General features: G+C 42.5%; 1 protein-coding gene across 1 annotated transcript; it reads left to right on the plus strand.

Moving 5' to 3' along the window:
• The first annotated feature begins 1685 nt into the window (after window positions 1–1685).
• Window positions 1686–19771, plus strand: TALDO1 (transaldolase 1). The gene is made up of 8 exons (XM_083608064.1): window positions 1686–1950; window positions 6806–6929; window positions 7242–7349; window positions 15510–15641; window positions 16636–16811; window positions 16991–17188; window positions 18013–18158; window positions 18612–19771. The coding sequence occupies exons 1-8, from the start codon at window positions 1854–1856 to the stop codon at window positions 18642–18644; spliced, it is 1014 nt and encodes a 337-aa protein (XP_083464190.1). The 5' UTR covers window positions 1686–1853; the 3' UTR covers window positions 18645–19771.
• Window positions 19772–19840: the final 69 nt, after the last annotated feature.

The raw sequence follows: 19840 nt of genomic DNA on the forward strand, positions 1-19840 counted from the left end.
TCACTTTCAGTGCCTGCATGTTCAGGCAAATGCCAGAACGAGCCTACAGAGATTTGTAATTCTTTACACGACATGTCCTTTCAAGAACTACCAGTTCCTTGTACTTAGGCAAGAGGGGTGAAGTCAGTGGGAGGGAGAAGGCACCATAATAATCAGGGACATTGATTCCAGTGATGTAAGGCAGATCCAAGTCATTCATTTAAAGCACGTAACTTCTCCCTTGCAGGCCCTTGAGTACAGAGTAAACGTCTACGTTCATACGTGAGTTTAATGTCTAGTTCACACACGCACGCACAACTCAGACGCCTAGGTAGTTCGTCTACTGAGTGTGTTTTTGAAAGAGTGTAATAGGAATTTTGTGGTCTTGGATATATGGTGGTGTTCGTGGGTGTGCCAACCAAGCACATACATAGATCAGGACAGGAAGGCCAACCTGGAACTATTTTGCTTCCTAAACTGACCAAATCTTTTCTCCGCGAGGTCAAAATGGAAAAGCCTCCCCATTGTCTTTTCCTTCACAAATCCTGTGTTTGAATAGGGTGTGAGCCTGTGACCTGGCCCAGGAACTAAGTATTTATCATTACAAAAGACTGGCCAGGCTACCCAGGAAATCCAGTCAAGTAACCTGCCAGACAGGAGATAAACAAGGACAAGAGAAAAACAACATTTAAATTTCTGTGATGTAGGTATGATATATCTGAGGGGTGGTCTTAGGTTACACACCTTCTGTGATGTATGTATGATGTTTCTGGGGGTGGTCTTGATCTACAGGGTGGCAATTTCAAAAGTCTTTATAAGGCCTTGCACACCATTTTTCTGGCTCCTCCTCCTTTCCTGCATGTGAGGGGAGCACCCTGTTGCAACAGATCAATAAAGATCAAGCTTACTAGCTGCTTTGCTTCTCAATATTCTCTGGTTGGCCTCTGTTATTTTCTCCTACAATAGGGAACCTATGTAAGGACTCTATATGGGCTCTTGGATACCCCATAAGGGAAAAGGGCAATTTTTGTTTACAACAAAAGAAATTGGCTTTAGAAGATAATTCATGATTTTGCAGTGAAAAGGGCTAGAAAATTAAGTTTTAATGTACGGTATGTTTGTTTTTAAAAAATGCTTAGGACTATTAGCAAGCTTCATAAGACTCTCTCTCAGGCTTCGTATTATTTATTTTAATTCCGAAGTTACCTTAAATAATTCATGATATTCTAGGTGTGGGTGGGTGTGGCGCATGCTACAAGTGAGCCGCGATCAAGCTGTCGCAGGAGAAAAACAAGGCGAGCACTCCACGAGCTACGCTGACAGATCATCCACCTCCTTTAACTACTTTTGAACGCTATGAGCCTTCACGTGTCCCAGGCGAAACCACACACACACACACAGAGAGCAGCTGCTTTCCTCATTCTCCGCCGCCGCCGCCTCCCCCTCCTGCGATTGGTTGCTTCCCTCTCCTCACGCGGCCTCCATTCGCTCGTCCTACGGTCAGCCGCTGCCCGCGATTGGCTGCAGACCTTGAAGCGATGCCGCTCGGCCTCTCGCTCTCCCGCCCGCGCTTTCCACTCGAGCCCTTTTGCGCAACCCCTTCCCGAGTTAGTTGGTTCTCTTCTCGAGGAGGCGGGCGAAGAGAATGGGAGAAACCCGTTCGGCCGCGGCGCAGGCGCAGGCGCCTCTTCTTAACCCCGCCCCTTCTTGTAGCCCCCGCGCGCAGAAGCCTTGGTTGCCGCCGGTCACGCGCAGCCCTTGAGTGCCGCGAGAGAGGAAGGGCGGGAGGGCGGAAGAAGGGCGCGCGCCCCTTGCCAACGCTTCCGTCGAAGGGCGCACAATATATAAAGGGTCTCGCGAGGCGCAGGTGGACCATGTCGGTTTCCCCAGTGAAGAGGCAGAAGATGGAGTCGGCCTTGGAGCAGCTCAAGCAGCACACCACGGTGGTGGCCGACACAGGGGACTTCCACGGTGAGGGCGGCGAGAGGGAGGAGGAGGCGGCGACTGAGCCAGCGGGGTCTCTGAGGCTCCAAGCGCCGCGCTCCCGGCTGCTTCAGCAGCTTCCATGCCTCCGAGGAGCCGGGTGCGCGGCGATGGCCGTCGGTCCCGCGCAGACGCGCCGGGTCTCGCTCTGCTTCTTTGGCAACTGGGTGCAAGAGTTACCCCTCGGGTGCTGGGAGACCGGCTAATGGCGTCGGGCGGGAAGGGGAGACGCAGGTGAAGCAAATTGGATTAACGAGGCTTTCTTGGCCAAGCCGGCGGCGCTGCTTCCGTGGGGAGGAGGCAGCACCGCCGGGCTTCTCTCGCTGCTGCTGCTCAAAGGGTCGTGGAAAGGGCATAGGTTCAGCTGCTGCATCTCTCTTGGGTTTGCGTCCCTGAGTGAAATCCGGCAAAGTGGCTCCCTCCCTCCCATAGTCTGCCGCGTGCCTTCGATCATTTGTTTAGGAGCATATTAGTTGTTCGGTGGTTGCTGCCATAGCTGCCTAACCCGAGACGGCAGAGTCAAAGTTAGTGGCGGGGTGGTGGTGCGCGTGCTTAGATTTATTTCGGTTCTTGCAAACTTCATGCACATCAGAAATGGACTCGCTCACGGAAGGCTTGCACTTGCGTTTAGTAGGTGCTGTTGCAGCTTTCAGATCGTTGGAAGCAGGCAATCCATAGACCCAGTTTAGCTCTTGAGCGTGGAGGAAGCAGTTGTTGAGCCAAGATCTTCATTTAATTTCTGCTAAACTGAATTATGTCGAAGAGCAATGCAGTATAAATAAAATATTTTTAAAAGTAGCCAAAGCTAGCAACATAGTAAAAGAGCCAATGATTTCAGTAGGACTACTGTTAAGAACGACTTGCTTGGATATAATCCTTTCTCCTGTAGTGGCGACACGCTGGGCCACAGTTTAATAATTACCGGTACTTCCCTTTTTCGGGGAACACTCGTAGCCAAGGTACACTGGCACCAGCTCCAAGTCTAAAAGTTAAAGCCTGTTGCTTGAATTGAATCATGAAGTCAATGAATTGTAGGTAGTACTAGGATGCTGTGATGCAGGTTCTTGGCCCAGCACTCACTATGACCTTCTGCAAATCCCAACTCAGTTCTTGCCTGTTGTAATGAACTATGCTGTTCATTAACAGAAAATATAGTTTCTGATAAAAATTGCTTCAGTAATAAGTTTTTTAATGAAGTTAATCTGAATGCATCCATGCATCCTATAACTGAAGGCAGAGTTGTATGCATTCCACCACTTGGCTGTATAGAAATTAGAACTGTTTGCCAAATGCAACATTTCTTGATTCAAATTTAAATTGCTTAAATGCAGCCTTGCCTTTTTTATAGCAAGTACGGTAAGCACAGCCCAAAATAAAAGCTGTGCTAAACAGACAAGGTGTATTTTGTAAATAGTCTTTATGAAAGACATTGAAATCTTCTGTTACTGAACAGGTTACTGCATCCTGCTAATGATTACTGAGTTGGCAAATGCAGAAGGGAGAAAATCCTGAAAATTATGAATAAGAAATTTTGGGACAGGAGATTCCCTGTGTTGTGTTGTTGTAATTTGTTAAAGTTTCATTATAACGAATAAGAAACGTTTCACAATGTATTTTCAAATTTGAAGCATTATGGAAAGGGAAGGAAGTGGCTTAAAGTGCAGAAACAAAACTAGACCTGCATTGCTACTGAATATGTATAGTGTCAGGGATATTGAAATTAGCCTTGTCAAATAACTCACTTCCAAAATGGGCAGAATTGTGTGTAGCCTCTTTCTGGTGAGGGTACCGTAACTTGTCAATCACAGAAAACTAATTTTGTGCTTGAGGGCTGCTGTGTTGATCCAGTAAATGTTGCATAACATAGCTAAGAATGTCACAAAGGTTGATGGACATATTGCATTATTGTGATGCCTCTTGTGCAACTTTGGCAAGAAAACTGGCATGTCCTTAGGGTAATTTGGAGATGATTATCAGTACAAAGGCATTTCAGATTACAATGACTATCCTTCAGTTACACCCAGCTGTAGTTTCACATGTGAAACACATCCTTCTAGTAAGTGTGTTGTTGCCTTCAGATTTTCAAAATGGTTTCACCAGTTTAAGGAGCAGCTGCATACAGAGCATGTTACAGTTATCCATCCTTGAGCTTACCAGCATGTGGCTATAGCTGGTGCATCAGTCAAAAGTTGGTAAAAGGTTGCTGGCTTTGGGGGGCACTTGGGTCTCCATCAATGATGGTTCTACAAGCACCGCGAGACTATGCATCTACTTTTTTTAGGGGAGTGCAACCCCATCCAGTCTGCCTGTTTCCTGCACCTGGAAGCCACCCAGCCATGGAATCTTTGTCTTGTAAGGATTCAGCTTCTAGTTATTGGCCCCCATCTAGCCAGGTATCAGTTCAGGACTTGTACATTCTTACCCGACTTGGGAGGGGAAGGGGGTGTCTTCGAAGTTGTGCTTTACATACTCTAGGAGACCCATCAAACTTCACATAGTTCCCTACTTTATTCATTAAAAGTAAACACTTGAGCTAGTATTTAGGAAATCTATAGACCATTTTTCTGTATACCATTCCTTTGATATAGATGAACAACAATAAGAGGGTTGGGTAGAAGGTAAACTGTGATCCAGTAATGGACCAGTGGCAAAGCTTTAGCTGGGTTTCTTGTACAGTATAGGCCTTTCTTTTGTAAACAGATTGTAAGAATACACTCCTGCTTTATACATTCAAAATATTGTAGTAGACCACAGGGATTCAATTACTATGTAGTGGCTTCACTGGCTTGGTTTACATGTCATGCTGTGTCACATCATGGCTCAGGCCAAGTACATGAGTGTGTTGGATCCTGGAGAGGAACTTACAGCTACTTCACTCCTCTGGTCCTTTTTGCTGCTGGGTCAAGCTGTCCAAAGTTTGGCTTAGTGCAGTGGCTCATTTTGTGACTGGTGCTCCCAACACATTCTCCAAATTCACAATGTGCCCACTAGTCCAAAAAATGTGGGTGACCTCTGACTTAGTGTGATGGAAATCAGATCATTAACTGCACAAGACTGAAGTTGTTCCATATCTAAACTATAAGACGCTTCTGCTTTAAAATGGATTAGCTCTTCAAAATCAAAGTTCAACTGCTTTGTTAATCTTGGGTGTTGTGCTGCATAACTATTGTCTGAAATAAAACTGATATGCTACAAAGAAGTATGAATAGTGGGTGGAACATTGTTTACTTTAGCTTGCAATGAGTAAGCATTTTTGTTCCTTGATCTAAGGAGTTGGATCAAGCATTTAGATTCTACATTTACACACTATAAAGTGCATACTAATATGCAGTTAAACCAGAATTCTGGATTTGTGAGTGATAAAATATTACCGAAAATGGGAAATGGCATGCAGTATTAAGGTTGGGGAAGAGGAGATGAAGGAAGTAATACTTCCTCATTCTTCAAAAATAAGGAAGTTCATAAACTGAGTAGTTTGCATAACTTTGACTTCTTCATTGTTGGTCTTAATTTTGATTCTCAGGGTTGTTCATATCCAAATGCTTGAGAGAAAAATATCTAAGCACTAGCCCAACTGCTTTCTCTATGTTCTGAACAAATGGTGATTATTAACAAAATTGTGCTAAAACTAATAATTCCATAGATGCCAGTTGGGAAGAACAGACTTAACCAAGTACTCTAGGTAATGAATGACACACATCAGATATACTGGCTGTATCTCTTATGTAAGTTAACTGGTCCTTGCTAGGGGGAGACAAGATGGTAGGGAAACAGTATAAACCTTCATTTTCTGTCCTTACGTTGGTTCCTATGTGGCGAATATGAAGTTTGTTATACCTGTGTGTAAACTGCATGAGTTCTGTGGGCAGGTAAGGTAAAAAGGATGGTTAAGTCCAGTCAAAGGCAACTATGGGGTGCAGGGCTCATCTCGCTTTCAAGCCAAGAGAGCCGGCGTTTGTCCACAGACAGCCTTCCGGGTCATGTGGCCAGCATGACTAAACAGCTACTGGTGCACGGAGGACCGTGACAGAAACCAGAGTGCACAGAAATGCCATTCACCTTCCCGTTACAGTGGTACCTATTCATCTCCTTGCACTGGTGTGCTTTTGAACTGCTAGGCTGTCAGGAGCCGGGACAGAGCAACGGGAGCTCATTCCGTCACAGGTATTCGAACTGCCAACCTTTGAATCAGCAAGCCTCAGGGGCTCAATGGTTTAGACCACAGCGCCACCTGCTCCCTGTGGGCAGGACCACTGAAGGGATGGAGCAACAGAACTTTGTTCATTCCTTTTTCCTCTTTGTCCATCCTGTGCCTTTGACACACACCTCACTATTGTCTTTGATATTTTCAAGACCTATGCTAGCAGGGCTTTCCCTCTGCCTGGTGCAAGTATCTACACCAAAGTGAATTATTTACACCAGCTCAGCTGGGTCATAGGGAGATACACCACATCCTAACTTATCCTAGCTGGTGTATTTGGGAGACAGGGTTGTGCCTTTAGACTGGTATACCAAACGGTCCTGAACAAGGCATAGAATTTGAAGTCATGCTATGTTTTTTGTATGGAGAAACATTCTGGCATATGATGAAGTGGTACAGCTCGTGTTTGCCATTTGAGAACTAGGCTTCCAATTCTTAGTCACTGTGGGGTTCAGTCACGCTTTGTACAGCAGTCTGACTAATTGATTCCCAAACTTGGCACCTGCTTAATTGTTATTAACAAGATTATGCTTCTGGAATAGCAAATTAGCTAAGTTTACTCCACCCTCTCCCATCTTTAAAATAAATTATTGTCATGCTAGCCAACCAGGGTTTTTTTCTGATTGCTTTTGTCTTCCATAGCTATTGAGGAGTACAAGCCTCTGGATGCCACCACCAACCCTTCTCTGATACTTGCTGCAGCCCAGATGCCATCCTACCAGCAACTGGTGGAAGATGCTATTGCATATGGGAGGAAACTTGGTGGGTAAGTCCATTAGTATTCTGTCAAAGGGAACATGGTGGGTGGTAAGTGTATTCATATTCAGACTTGGCAGCTATGACCCCTCATGATGGTACCATTGTGTATTTTCTTCTGGCCCTCCTGTATTGTAATTTAACAGCATGTCATCTCCCTTCAAGAAAAGGTTATGGCTATCAGAAACCAAGACTAAACCATAGTGCAAACAATTAGCCATTCCCAAGTGAGCTGTGGCCATTTTTTTGGGGACATTATCATCACATAATCATTATTTTTCCTGGATATTCATTATTCTCTCTTGTGATTATTTATTTCCAGGTCAGAAGATGACCAAGTTAAAAATGCTTGTGACAAGCTTTTTATATTGTTTGGGGCAGAAATACTGAAGAGGATACCTGGCCGTGTGTCCACAGAAGTAGATGCAAGGTGTGTGTCTCCTGAATTGCCTTCTAGGTCTCTGCCTTAAAATAAAGGAACCTGGCTGCTCATCAGTTCTTCAGCTAAGGCCCTCTTGTGTAATCAATCTTGGCGTAATTCCTTGTTGGGACAAGTGGGAGGAGGGCATTCTTGATAATCATGCCTAAGCTCTGGAGTTCTTGCTCATGCCTTCACCACCACTATGATCTTCTGCCGTGTGGTGAAGATCTTGGAGGTGTTTTTTTAAAGAAAGGCCTTTGTGAATAAGATGCTTGCCAGCCCTGTCCTAAGCTGTTTGTTATTTATGTTGGTGGTTTTATTTACCGTATTTTTCGCTCTATTGGACGCACCGGACCACAGGACGCACCTAGTTTTTAGAGGGGGAAATCAAGGAAAAAATATTATCCCCCCCCCCAGCCCCAAAGAGCAACGGACAGGCTGCGCGCAGCCTGTCTGCTTCTCCCAGAGCTTCTCGGGGCTGCGGGGGAAGCCTGGGTTCCCCCCCCCCAGCCCCAAAGAGCAAAAAAGCCAAGACAGCGCGCGGGATCCATAGCCGCGCAACCTCTCCAGCCAGGAGCTAAACCTCTAAAGAAGAAATGTTGTCAAAGGCTTTCTCCGCATCTATAAAAATTAAAACTGCTTTAGTGTTTATGTTTGTTTGTAAAAGTTCCAATATGTCTATGATGTTCCTTGTGTTGGTAAACATATGTCTGCCCGGGAGAAAGCCTGCCTGGTCTTTATGAATTATCTCACTTAAAACTTTCTTAAATCTTCGTGCCAAAACATCTGCAAATATTTTGTAATCCACATTTAAAAGGGAGATGGGACGGTAATTCTTAAGTTGTGTCTTTTCAGTTTCTGACTTTGGAATCAATGTGATAAATGCTTCTTTCCACGATTCAGGCGCCTTCTTCCCCTCCATTATTTCATTACTGACCTCCAACAAAGGTTGTATCAAATAATCCTTCAATGTCTTATAGTAGTTAGAGGTCAGTCCATCTGGCCCTGGTGATTTGCCCTGTTTCAGACTCAGGATGGCCTGTTCAATCTCTTGTCGTGTTATTTTGCCATTTAAAATTGTTCTATTTTCTTCTGACAGCTTTGCTAATCCATTTCTCTCCAAAAATTGTGTAATCTCTATTTCATCTTGTGGCCCTTGAGTATATAACTTTTTAAAATACCTCTGGAAGCACTTTCTAATCTCTCCCGGGTTCTGAATGTTCCTTCCTTCAACCTCTAAGTTTGTTACTGTATTTAATCTTTGTCTCCTTTTCAACTGCCAAGCTAGCAGTTTCCCACATTTATTTGCCGATTCAAAAGTTTTTTGTTTCATTGTTTTAATCTTCCATTCTATTTCCTGATTTATCAGCTTGGAATATTGCGCCTGATAAAGTTTGATTTCTCTCAGAATCGGTTGGGACTTCGGGTTAGATCTTAACTTCTTCTCCAACTCTTTGATACTTTCCAGAATTTTATCTTTCTTTTCATTTTGCAGTCTTTTCTTTAAGGAATTCTGTTGAATCAAGAACCCTCTCATCACAGCTTTACTTGCATCCCAGATAGTTCTTTTTTCCACCATAGTGTTCAAATTAATCTCAAAATAGTCCTTTAAGGTTTTTTGGGCCTTCTTTACAATTCTTTGATCTCTAAACAGGCCATCATTCATCTTCCATCTAAAGGAGCCGATTGGGATCAATGTCATATCCATTCTCAAGGCGTTATGGTCGGAGCATGTTTTGGGGCAGATTTCCACCTTCCTCACCTTAGGTGCCAGACTTCTAGTTATCCATATTTGGTCGATTCGTGTCCAAATCAGTTGAGCTTCAGAAAAGAATGTTCCTTCTCTTCCCAGGGGGTTTCTAACTCTCCAGATGTCAACCCAGTCCATATTGTCAGTCATTTCAAAAAAGGTCTTAGGTAGTCTTCCCTCTTTAGTAATGTTCTGGTTCTGTGACTTATCCATATTTGTTGATACGACCCCGTTCATGTCCCCCATCATGATGACGTTGTTGTAATCCAGATAATCCAGCATGATCTCGTGCAACTTCTTATAAAAATCCGATTTTCCTTCATTTGGAGCATAAATTCCTAATATCAAAATTTTTTCTCCTTGATACTGTACTTCTATTGCGAGGATTCTTCCACTTTCATCTTTAAAGAGAAATTTTGGTGAAAGGCTCTCTTTTGCATAGATCACTACACCTCTCTTTTTAACTGTATCCGATGATATAAATTCTTGACCAAGCCTTTTATTTATTAACACCTTTCTATGGAGCCTAATCACATGTGTTTCTTGTAAGCATATAATGTCCAATTGTTCCTTTTTTAAAATATGAAAAATTTTAGACCTTTTTTCGGGACTGTTACAGCCATTTATGTTCCAACTCAAAAGCTGCAGAGACATCCTGGATAGGTCTGGTTATTCTTTCTGGGGTGGTACCTTGTTCTCCGGTCCTTGAGGATCCGAGGGGGCGGGCTCCCCTGGAAGTTCTGGCGCTGGCAATCCAAGTCCTTTGTGGAGGTCTTCTCCGTGTGCTCCCAAAAACTTGTCTCTATCTTCCACTGTTTTGATTTTGATCTTTCTCCCTCTGTAGGTAAAGGATAATCCTTGTGGAAACTCCCACCTGAAGATAATTGCGTTGCTTCTCAACAGTCTTGCCAATTCCGTGTAGTTAGATCTAAGGTCCAGCAACTGCTTAGGAATGTCCTTGTAGATTTCAATTCTCTTGCCCAAAATGTCTAGTGACTTTTCGTAGTGCAGGCCCAAAATCTTGTCCCTTTCCTCCTTTGATCTCAGTGTTATCAAACAATCTCTGGGCTTCTCTGTCCTTCTGACTCTGCCAAGCCTGAAAGCAGATACAATTTTAAAGTCTTTTTCCTCTAACTTCCAAAACTTGGCAAATTCCTTAGTTAGAAATTCAATAAAATTATCTTCTTCCACCTCTGGTATTGACCGTATCCTCAAGTTGGTCTCCCTGTTTCGCAGTTCTGTCATCAAAAAGTAAATCTGATGTTCTCCAACTTGTTTGCTGAGTGGTCTTACTTCTTTCTCAAGTTCTTCCAATCTTTGACTAGTATCTTCAGCCAGTTTACGATTTTCACCTACAGCCTCCTTTAATTCTCCAATAGACTGGGCATTCTGTGCAACTTGTCCAGTCAGCTTATTCAAGCTTTCTGTGTTCTGTTCAATTTTAGCTGTATGCAAATCAGCCTTCTTGTCCAGAGCCTCCAGTTTCTCCAAAATTTTCTCCAAGACAGAGCTACTTGTCCCTGAAGCCATATCTCCCAGGTGCAGCTCCTCTGTCTCACCCTCCCCTGCCTGTATTAGGGAGGCCGCCTCTATGTCTGGAGGCAAAGTGGAAGGCAAGGCCGGCACAGAAGATCTACGCTGTGAGGCTGCAGATAAAGTTAGAGTTGTTTGTTTAGTCCTTCCTCTTCTCCTTGCGCCACTCATTCCAAAGTTATCTGTAATCCAAGGTCAATCCAAGTTGTTCCCATGAGAAAGCAGAGTCCCAGATGCAATAGTCAAACAGAGGCCGGGAAAGGGAAAGTAAAACAAAGTCACTGCTGTAAGTCCAAAATCCTCTAGAGGGAGCTTAATACGTCTTCAGGGAAAAGATCAAATCCAAGTTAAACTTATAAATTTAAATCCATGTCTATCGCCTCCACAATGTATTATTTTTAGCAGAGTAAAACTTAAAGCAAAACAGTGTTTCTTACAGTGCCTTGACTGCAACAGTTTCAAAATATCCAGTTCCAACTCAGAATGTTTCAAAACCTGAATTCAATGTATCCAAAGTTGCAAACTGGTGCTCATCCAGGCAGCTCCAGCACCAGAGATTCTTATTTATTTTATAATCCACTGATGCCACAGAAGAAGGATATCAGTGCACCCCGAATATGACCAGCAAAAGTCAATAGCTCAAAGTCTTTCACTCAGAAAACTGCTTTAACAGGGTGCCAGCATTTAGTTAACGCATAACTTTTTGTCTCCACTCCTCCTGCTCTTTGCTTAAAGTTCAGTATAGCGGGAGATGGGCTTCCTGCTTATCCTCACTCCGTTTTCAGCCAGATTTCAACTTTTTTAAAAAAGTTTTAAAAGTTTCATAAAGTTCTCAAAAAGTTTCAGAAAGTTGACAAAAGTTTCAAAAAGTTTTCAATGTCCAAATTTACTCACGGGTTGTAGTTTCCAAAGTTCAGAAAAGTTGCAGGAAGAAAGGACAGCGCTGACCGGCAACAGCAATGCGGCTTCACTTCGCTGTTTGCGCAACGACCCACAGCGCCGCTACCCCCTCCGCGATCCGGAGCCCCTTACGGGGTCCCTTCAACGTTTTGGGGGCTGCTTCTGGCGCCCGCCGGGTCCCGAGACCACAGGCTTCTGCCACCTGTGGTTTTCCTAAATGGGTCTCCGCTTCGCCGTAGCGGACGACCCGTTTACAGCGGAGCTCCCTTCTCCTTACTCGGAGAAGGCAGCCATTACCGGTCGCGCCGCCTCCGGAAGCCTTTGACAACATTTCTTGGAAATTTATGAAGGGGAATTTAAAAGAAATGGGAGTGGGACGGGGGTTTGAGAACGGGATTGAGGCAATATATTCAGAACAAAAGGCTAAACTGATAGTTAACAATGTGGTTACAGAAGAGTTTAAAATTGAAAAAGGTACACGACAAGGCTGCCCGATTTCCCCATTACTGTTTATTTCGGTTCTGGAAGTGCTCCTGAATATGATTAGGGGGGACCGGTTGGTGGAAGGGATTCAGGTCGGAGCGAAACAATATAAACTCAAAGCTTTTGCAGATGACCTAGTTCTGACATTACAGGAGCCGGAGTCTAGTTTGAAAAGAGTACTACAACTGATTCAAAACTTTGGTCGAGTGGCAGGATTTAAGTTAAATAAGCAAAAAACTAAAGTTTTGGGGAAAAACATGACAGATATTGAGTTGGAACAGCTTCAGAAAGAGACAGAACTAAATGTGGTTAAAAAAGTTAAATACCTAGGGGTAAACATAACAGCAAAAAATCTGAGTTTATTTAAAGATAATTATGAAAAATGTTGGTCAGAGATTAAGAGAGACTTGGATAGTTGGTCAAGACTAAAACTTTCTTTGTTAGGCCGAATAGCTGCCATCAAGATGAATGTATTGCCAAAAATGTTATTTTTGTTTCAGACACTGCAGATTGTAGACAAGACAGAGTGCTTCCGGAAGTGGCAGAAAGATATTTCTAAATTTGTCTGGCAGGGCAAAAAGCCCAGAATCAAATTTAAAATATTAACAGATGCGAAAGAAAGAGGGGGCTTTGCCTTGCCAGATTTAAAGTTGTATTATGAAGCTGCAGCTTTCTGCTGGTTAAAAGATTGGTTACTTCTTGAAGATACGGATGTCTTGGATTTGGAAGGTTTTAATAATGCGTTTGGATGGCATGCATATTTATGGTATGATAAAGCTAAGATAAATAAGGCCTTCAAGAACCATATTGTCAGAAAATCAGTTTTTAATGTCTGGACAAAATATAAAGACTTACTGGAGAATAAAACTCCGAGGTGGCTGTCACCCCTGGAGGCTAAGGCTCGGAAAAGAGCCAATATGGAGGCCAACTGGCCAAAATATTGGGAGATAATAGAAAAGGATGGTGACAACTGGAAATTGCAGAGTTTAGAAAAGATGAGAGACAAAGTGCGAGACTGGTTACACTATGCTCAGATTAAAGAAGTGTTTAAAAATGACAAAAAGCTAGGATTCCAAGTGGAAAAGTCAAAGTTAGAAACTGAACTGTTAGAACCTAAGACTAAGGTACTTTCAAGAATGTATAACTTGCTGCTGAAATGGAACACACATGACGAAATGGTAAAATCAACAATGATAAAATGGGCGCAGGATATTGGGTATAATATTATGTTTGAAGATTGGGAAAGGTTGTGGACCTCTGGGCTGAACTTCACTGCATGTAATGCATTGAAGGAAAATGTGATGAAAATGATGTATAGATGGTACATGACCCCTGTTAAACTGGCTAAAATATACCATTCGTCTGATAGCAAATGTTGGAAATGTAAGGAAAATGAAGGAACATTTTTTCACCTCTGGTGGACCTGCCCTAGAGTGAAGGCCTTTTGGGAGAAGATATATAATGAATTAAAAAAGGTGTTTAAATACACCTTTACTAAGAAATCAGAGGCCTTTCTCCTGGGTATTGTCGGCCAGAGTGTGTTAAAAGAGGACAGAACATTCTTTTTGTACGCAACAACAGCAGCAAGAATATTAATTGCCAAGAATTGGAAAACTCAGGAGCTACCCACTGTGGAAGAATGGCAGATGCAACTGATGGACTATATGCAATTAGCCGAGATGACCGGCAGAATTCGAGACCAGGGAGAAGAAAGGATGGAAGAAGACTGGAGGAAATTTAAGATTTATTTACAAAAATATTGTAATTTGGCTGAGTGCTGAATTGGATGCCAGTGCAGACAATTGTCTACCATTAAATTAGATTTAAGGCTGAATTATATGTCAAACCAAATTAAGATTATTAATTAAGATGAGTTAAATGATAATTTGTTTGAAATTAATTTAATAATGATGTAAGTGTATGCGGGAGGTGTGGGGGAGTCCCATGTAACAATTGAGAGATGTTAAATGGACAATGATAAGTGCTTATCTAATATATGCTTTATTTGAAAACTTTAATAAATATATTATTAAAAAAAAAAAAAAATAAACCTCTAAAGAAGAAGACAAGGCAGTGAACGCGATCCATCCCACTCGCTGCCCTGGCTTCCTCTTTAGCCTTGCGCAGCATCTTTAGTCTTGCGCAACGGGATGGATTGCGCCCGCTGTCCACCGGGGCTGGATTGGATGACTCCTGGGGTTCCCTTCCAACCCCGCAATTCTATGACCTCGGAAGGTGTTTGGGGTCTCCACCACTGGAGGCTTTTAAGCAGCGGTTGGGGGACCAGCTGCCTGGCGTTCTTTAGCTGTGATTCCTACATTGTGAGGGGGCTGGGCTAGATGACCCTCGGGTGGCCCTCCCAACTCTATACAGTCCTACAGTTCTGCAGCAGGAGATCCACAGCCACTTCACACAATGCCCACTCCCAATTTTCATCTGAGAGACATGTGGCTTCAGTGTCTAGGTAGGTACCCCCCTACCTGCCACACTTCCCCCACCCCACTTAGGCTGAGGGAATTCCTGCCCAGAGAAGCTCCCAGGTGAGGCAAGGGTTAAGATCTACCTCTGGTGGATCGTGGAGAGGCATGCAAGGCTAAAGAGGAAGCCAGGGCAGTGAACGGGATGGCTCGCACTCACTGCCCTGGCTTCCTCTTTAGCCTTGCGCAGCCTCCCCCCGGCTGGAGAGGTTGTACAAGGCTTTTATAGAGGAGGAAGAAGGGACTGACTGGCGGTGTCAGTCCCTTCTCCCTCTTGGGGAAAAGCCCGCAAGAGCCGCGCGAAGCTTGTGTGGGGCTCTTGGGGGCTTTTCCTGCCTGCCTCCCCCCTGCATTCGCTCCATAGGACGCACAGACTTTTCCCCTTAGTTTTTAAGACGGGAAAAGTACGTCCTATGGTGCGAAAAGTACGGTATGCTATTGCTTTTATAGAATATGTGTTTAATTTTTTGTTTTGCTTTTATTATGCTAGCCACTTTATTTTTAGGAAATGGAGGGTGTAATTTAATACATACATACATACATACATACATACATACATACATAATAGAATTAGTAGAAAGGTGCCCGCACACCATATTGCCATGAGTACACACATTGGAAAGATGTGCTCCTAACATGGGTATAAACAGAGAAATAGGCATTGCCACATAAGGGAAAGTGCTGACTTGACAAATTATTCTGCTCAATACTTTTGTGTTAAAAGTTCTGTTTAGCTGGACAGAGGAAATCCCAGAAAATTCAAAGAGGCACCATTTTTTCTTTTTCCAAAATAACAAAACTTTTAACAAGAACCTGGTCACAAGTCCAGTTATGTGCTAAGGTCTCCTCTCCACATAAATACAAAGCAATAGATTTGTAACACTTCAAGCTTAAACACATTAATGCCAAATGATTTTCTACCTACTGAGCTACTACCCATGATTAATGGAGAAATACTATACAGTAAACTAAAAAAACAAACAAAAATGAATGCTTGCACATTTAAAAATTTTTTTTTGGTTAAAGGTTGTCTTTTGACAAGGAAGGCATGGTGAAGAAGGCCAGGCACTTCATAGATCTTTATAAAGAAGCCGGAATTAGTAAAGATCGCATCCTCATCAAGCTGTCATCAACATGGGAGGGCATTCAGGCTGCCAAGTAAGTTTTTACGTTATGCGTTAATGTAGTATAGATGCAATATAATATAATATTAAGCAGTCACCTCTTATTTTCAGGTGCCTGCTCCTATCCAGACTGAAACACCTGTAATTCAGTTTCTGATATGAAACTAGATTTTCAGAGCTGGAGGTTGTTTCTTGTGGAGTAAATACTGACAAATCAAAAATTTCTAAAATTTAGTAATTTGAAAATGTATACCGTATTTTTCGCCCTATACGGCGCACCGGCCCATAGGGCGCACTTATTTTTTGGGGGGGGGGAATAAAGAAAAAAAATATCCCCCCCCCCGAGCCCCAAAGAGCAAAGAAGCCATGACAGCGAGCGGGATAGATCCCGCTAGCTGTCTTGGCTTCGTTTTTAGCCTTGGGGCTGGGGGGGTCTGGGAGCAAAGGCGAGGTTGCGCTCGACCTCGCCATCACTCCCGGAGCTTGCCGGGCTGGGGGCGGGGAAGCCCGAGCTTCCCCAGCCCCCAGAACGAGTCCGGGAGCGATGGCGAGGTTGTGCTCCAGCTCACCATCGCTCCTGGAGCTTGCTGCTATCCGAAGCCCGGGGAGCGCGGCGCTGTAGCTCGCTGCAAACCCCGGGCTTAGGGCTGCAAGCACCTGGCAGGAACTCCCGCCGGGCACCGCAGGCTTGTGGATAGTTGCCCTAAGCCCGGGGTGCACAGTGCCGCGCTCCCCGGGCTTCGGGCTGCAGGCAGCTATCCGCAGGCTTGCAGATAGCTTCCTGAAGCCTGGAGAGCGAGAGGGGTCAGTGTGCACTGACCCCTCTCGCTCTGCAGGCTTCAGCGAAAGCCTGTGTTCGCCCCATAGGACGCACACACATTTCCCCTTCATTTTTGGAGGGGAAAAAGTGCGTCCTATAGGGCGAAAAATACGGTATATGTAGTAAATTGTTTATTCCTTTTTCCCCAGCAGTATAATTATAGTTGGTGGGGGAAGCAATTCTGTTCTAAGGCTGTCTCTTTTAACAGGGTTCTTGAAGAGCAGCATGGGATCCACTGCAACTTGACCTTGCTGTTTTCCTTTGCTCAGGCTGTTGCCTGTGCAGAAGCAGGAGTCACCCTCATTTCTCCTTTTGTTGGGCGTATTCTGGATTGGCATGTAGCAAATACAGACAAGAAAACATACGAGCCATCAGAAGACCCAGGTAATTGATTGACTGTGACAAACATATTAAGATTTTAACACACTCAAGCCCAAATGCTTAGTTTTTTAAGAGGAAGTTGTTTTTTTTAAAGAGTTGAGGTCTGAGAGTTTCTTCAAGGCTAAGTAATTTTAATTAGTTGTGTTTTTTTTAAAAAACCCCTACTCCATATTCTTTTATAGGTGTGAAAAGTGTCACTAAAATCTACCATTACTACAAAAAGTTTGGCTATAAAACTATTGTCATGGGAGCTTCATTTCGAAACACTGGAGAAATCAAAGCACTGACTGGTTGTGACTTTCTCACCATTTCACCAAAGCTTCTGGGAGAGCTCAGTAAAGATACCAGCAAGCTAACCCCGATGCTCAGTGTCAAAGATGGTAGGTTGTCTTCTTTTATATATTGTGTGTGATAGTCTTGCAAATTATTTTACTAAGGATGATTAACTAGGGTGACAATCCAACAGTTTTTCATTACAATGTCCTTCATGTGTTTAAGGGTTGACTTCTACCTAACAGGGTAAATCAATTAAGGTATTCCTTATCACCGTATATTTCTTTGAAGCATTTAAGGGGCTGTGGCTCCATGTAGACTCTGGCATCAGAGGGATTGTAATCTAATAGACCCCAGAGCTGACATGGAGAATGTGGGGTTTTTTGTAATCTTTTATTCTAAACTTTCTCCTGTTGAACAAGTGTATTCTCTGGATAAGAGCAGATGGGAGTTGGAGTAAATATATCTAAAGGCTCTGGCCTTGTGTGTAACTATTAGAGAAGCACTGTTGTCAACTCATCTTTTTGATAATCAAATATCCAAAATAGTTTTTAGATCAGCATGTTTGCTCTTGTACCTAGGTTGCTGAACCTACTGTGGAGCTTAAAGTACAACACTATTATTATTATTATTATTATTATTATTATTATTATTATTATTTTCTATATTGTACTTCATCTGAGGATCACAGGGTAGTTTGCAAAATATAAACACAAAAATACATACCATGAACTCTGTGCAGCTGGTTGATTTCTGTAAGAGTTCAGAATAAACATTTGCTGTGGGTGCTGTGCAAAGTTGAGCAGCAGCAATTGCTGTCTTAGCATTTAGTGATTTTGTGAAAAGGACTCTGCACCCATTAAGAGCTGTTCTATCCAAATAGCCTGCTAGATTTCTAAGATTCAGTAGCTTTGTGCATTCTTCATTTCAGCTCAAGCATCTGACCTGAAGAAGATCCATCTGGATGAGAAGACATTCCGTTGGCTCCATAATGAGGACCAAATGGCTGTGGAGAAGTTGTCTGATGGAATCAGAAAGTTTGCTGCTGATGCAGTTAAATTGGAGCAGATGATAAAGGTAACATTATTTAAGAGGGTTTTATCTTCTTATAGTCTGCTATACATTGTCATATAAGGATGTGGCTTATTTGCAGCTTCTGTTTCAGTTTCATTTCTAACTGTTCACCAATGGAGAAGATTAAAACATGTTAATTCCATAAGACTAACTGGATATTAGAGATTAAAATTATTGTTTAGAACTGTCAGTATCCATATAGAATACTGAATTTAAACAGTGCTTTGCTTTCTCTTGCCTTTAGGAAACTTTTAAGTAAGCAGATTAGGTTTTTATTATATAAAGCAGTGTAAAATGTTGATAAAATCAGTATTAAATTGACGAGATCTATTAAAGCCTAATCCATACTGTTTTTCAATTATACAAGTTGAAAACTGACACATGTGAAACTATTTTCTGGACGTTTCATATGATTTGCCTCCTGTTAAATGCTTGAATTTTTTCTTCTTCTCTTAGGAACGAATGTTCAATGCTGCAAATGGAAAGTAGGCATGCCAAACTTATTGGAAGCTGTATGGCTGTACAAGCTGCATATGAATGGATTTTCTGCATTCCAGGCTTTTTATATGATTTTGCAAACTTAACATATTCTCAGTGTGTTTGGCACTTTTGTATTTCAAAATTGATACTGCTATGGGGGGAGTTGCAGATGACTAAAGGACCAATTGACTGGAAGGGTTTCCCTTCAAAATGATGGTGGTAATAATAAATATATTGTGGTACAACAATGCTTTCACTTATTTGTACTAAGTAATAGGTATGATGTTTCATTCCTACTTTGCAGAAAGGATAAGTTGATATTGTCTACACTTACCGTAATGCAGGAAGTGTGTTGAAGAATTCTCATCAAAATAGCTGAAGACTTTATGGATGGGGTGCATAGCACTAAGCAAGAGGTTTGTTTACTAACCTAGCTATACCAAATGAACTTGAATAAGCATCTGACCAAACAATGATTAAGGATCTCCAATTATGGTTTGAAGTAAGACTTGCAAACTGTAATTGTAATCATGATTTGATGTCTGAATTGACGAGAGTTTGGTCTCTTAGGAATGCAGCACTTAGGTACGTAACTGTAGTGTAAACTTCATGTTTGGAAATTCAAATGGTGGCTTGGTATGGTGCCAGAATATTGTATGACTAGAAATCTGCCCTGTAGTCCTATACATGGTTTACAATACCTAAGCCAGCCTAAACAGGTAAATTAAAATTGATTTCACAAAAAACATGGCCAAGCTGCTACTAGCAGCTAAGAGGAGCATTTGTCTAATCATTTTGTGCAACAGCTATATTACGTGTTACTTCAAACCAGCCTTTGCCAATTTGAAGCCTTCTAGATGTTGCCTATTACAACTCTGATCAGCTACAGCCAAAAGTCCTTACACTACAAACTTTTAAGAGGGTGAAATTATATTTATTGAGTCCAACTTCAACAGCTTCTCTAATTTTCTTCTGTGATCATAAAAAATGGACTTGTACAATCATGGGTGGTACAAAAAAACTAAATAAAATTATCTTTAAAAGCATTCCAGCACACATACCACAGCCCCAAGACTAAATGCCTTTCCATTCAATTGTTGTATTTCCATTTTATAGAATCTTCATGGTCTTTGCCTCAAACTCAACTCATTATCTAGAATAATTTTTGTAGCTTACTGAACTGAAGCTTATTTTAACTTTCAGCT

This window comes from Podarcis filfolensis (assembly GCF_964270895.1).
Source record: "Podarcis filfolensis genome assembly, chromosome: 1".
In the NCBI taxonomy this organism is placed as follows: Eukaryota; Metazoa; Chordata; class Lepidosauria; order Squamata; family Lacertidae; genus Podarcis; species Podarcis filfolensis.

Bases quoted from the DNA above. Each gene is read 5' to 3' on its own strand.
- TALDO1 (XM_083608064.1), top strand. From the start codon at position 1,854: ATGTCGGTTTCCCCAGTGAAGAGGCAGAAGATGGAGTCGGCCTTGGAG. The intron at 6,930-7,241 runs GTAAGTCCATTA...ATTTATTTCCAG, and splicing joins TATGGGAGGAAACTTGGTGG to GTCAGAAGATGACCAAGTTA. The intron at 17,189-18,012 runs GTAGGTTGTCTT...TCTTCATTTCAG, and splicing joins GATGCTCAGTGTCAAAGATG to CTCAAGCATCTGACCTGAAG.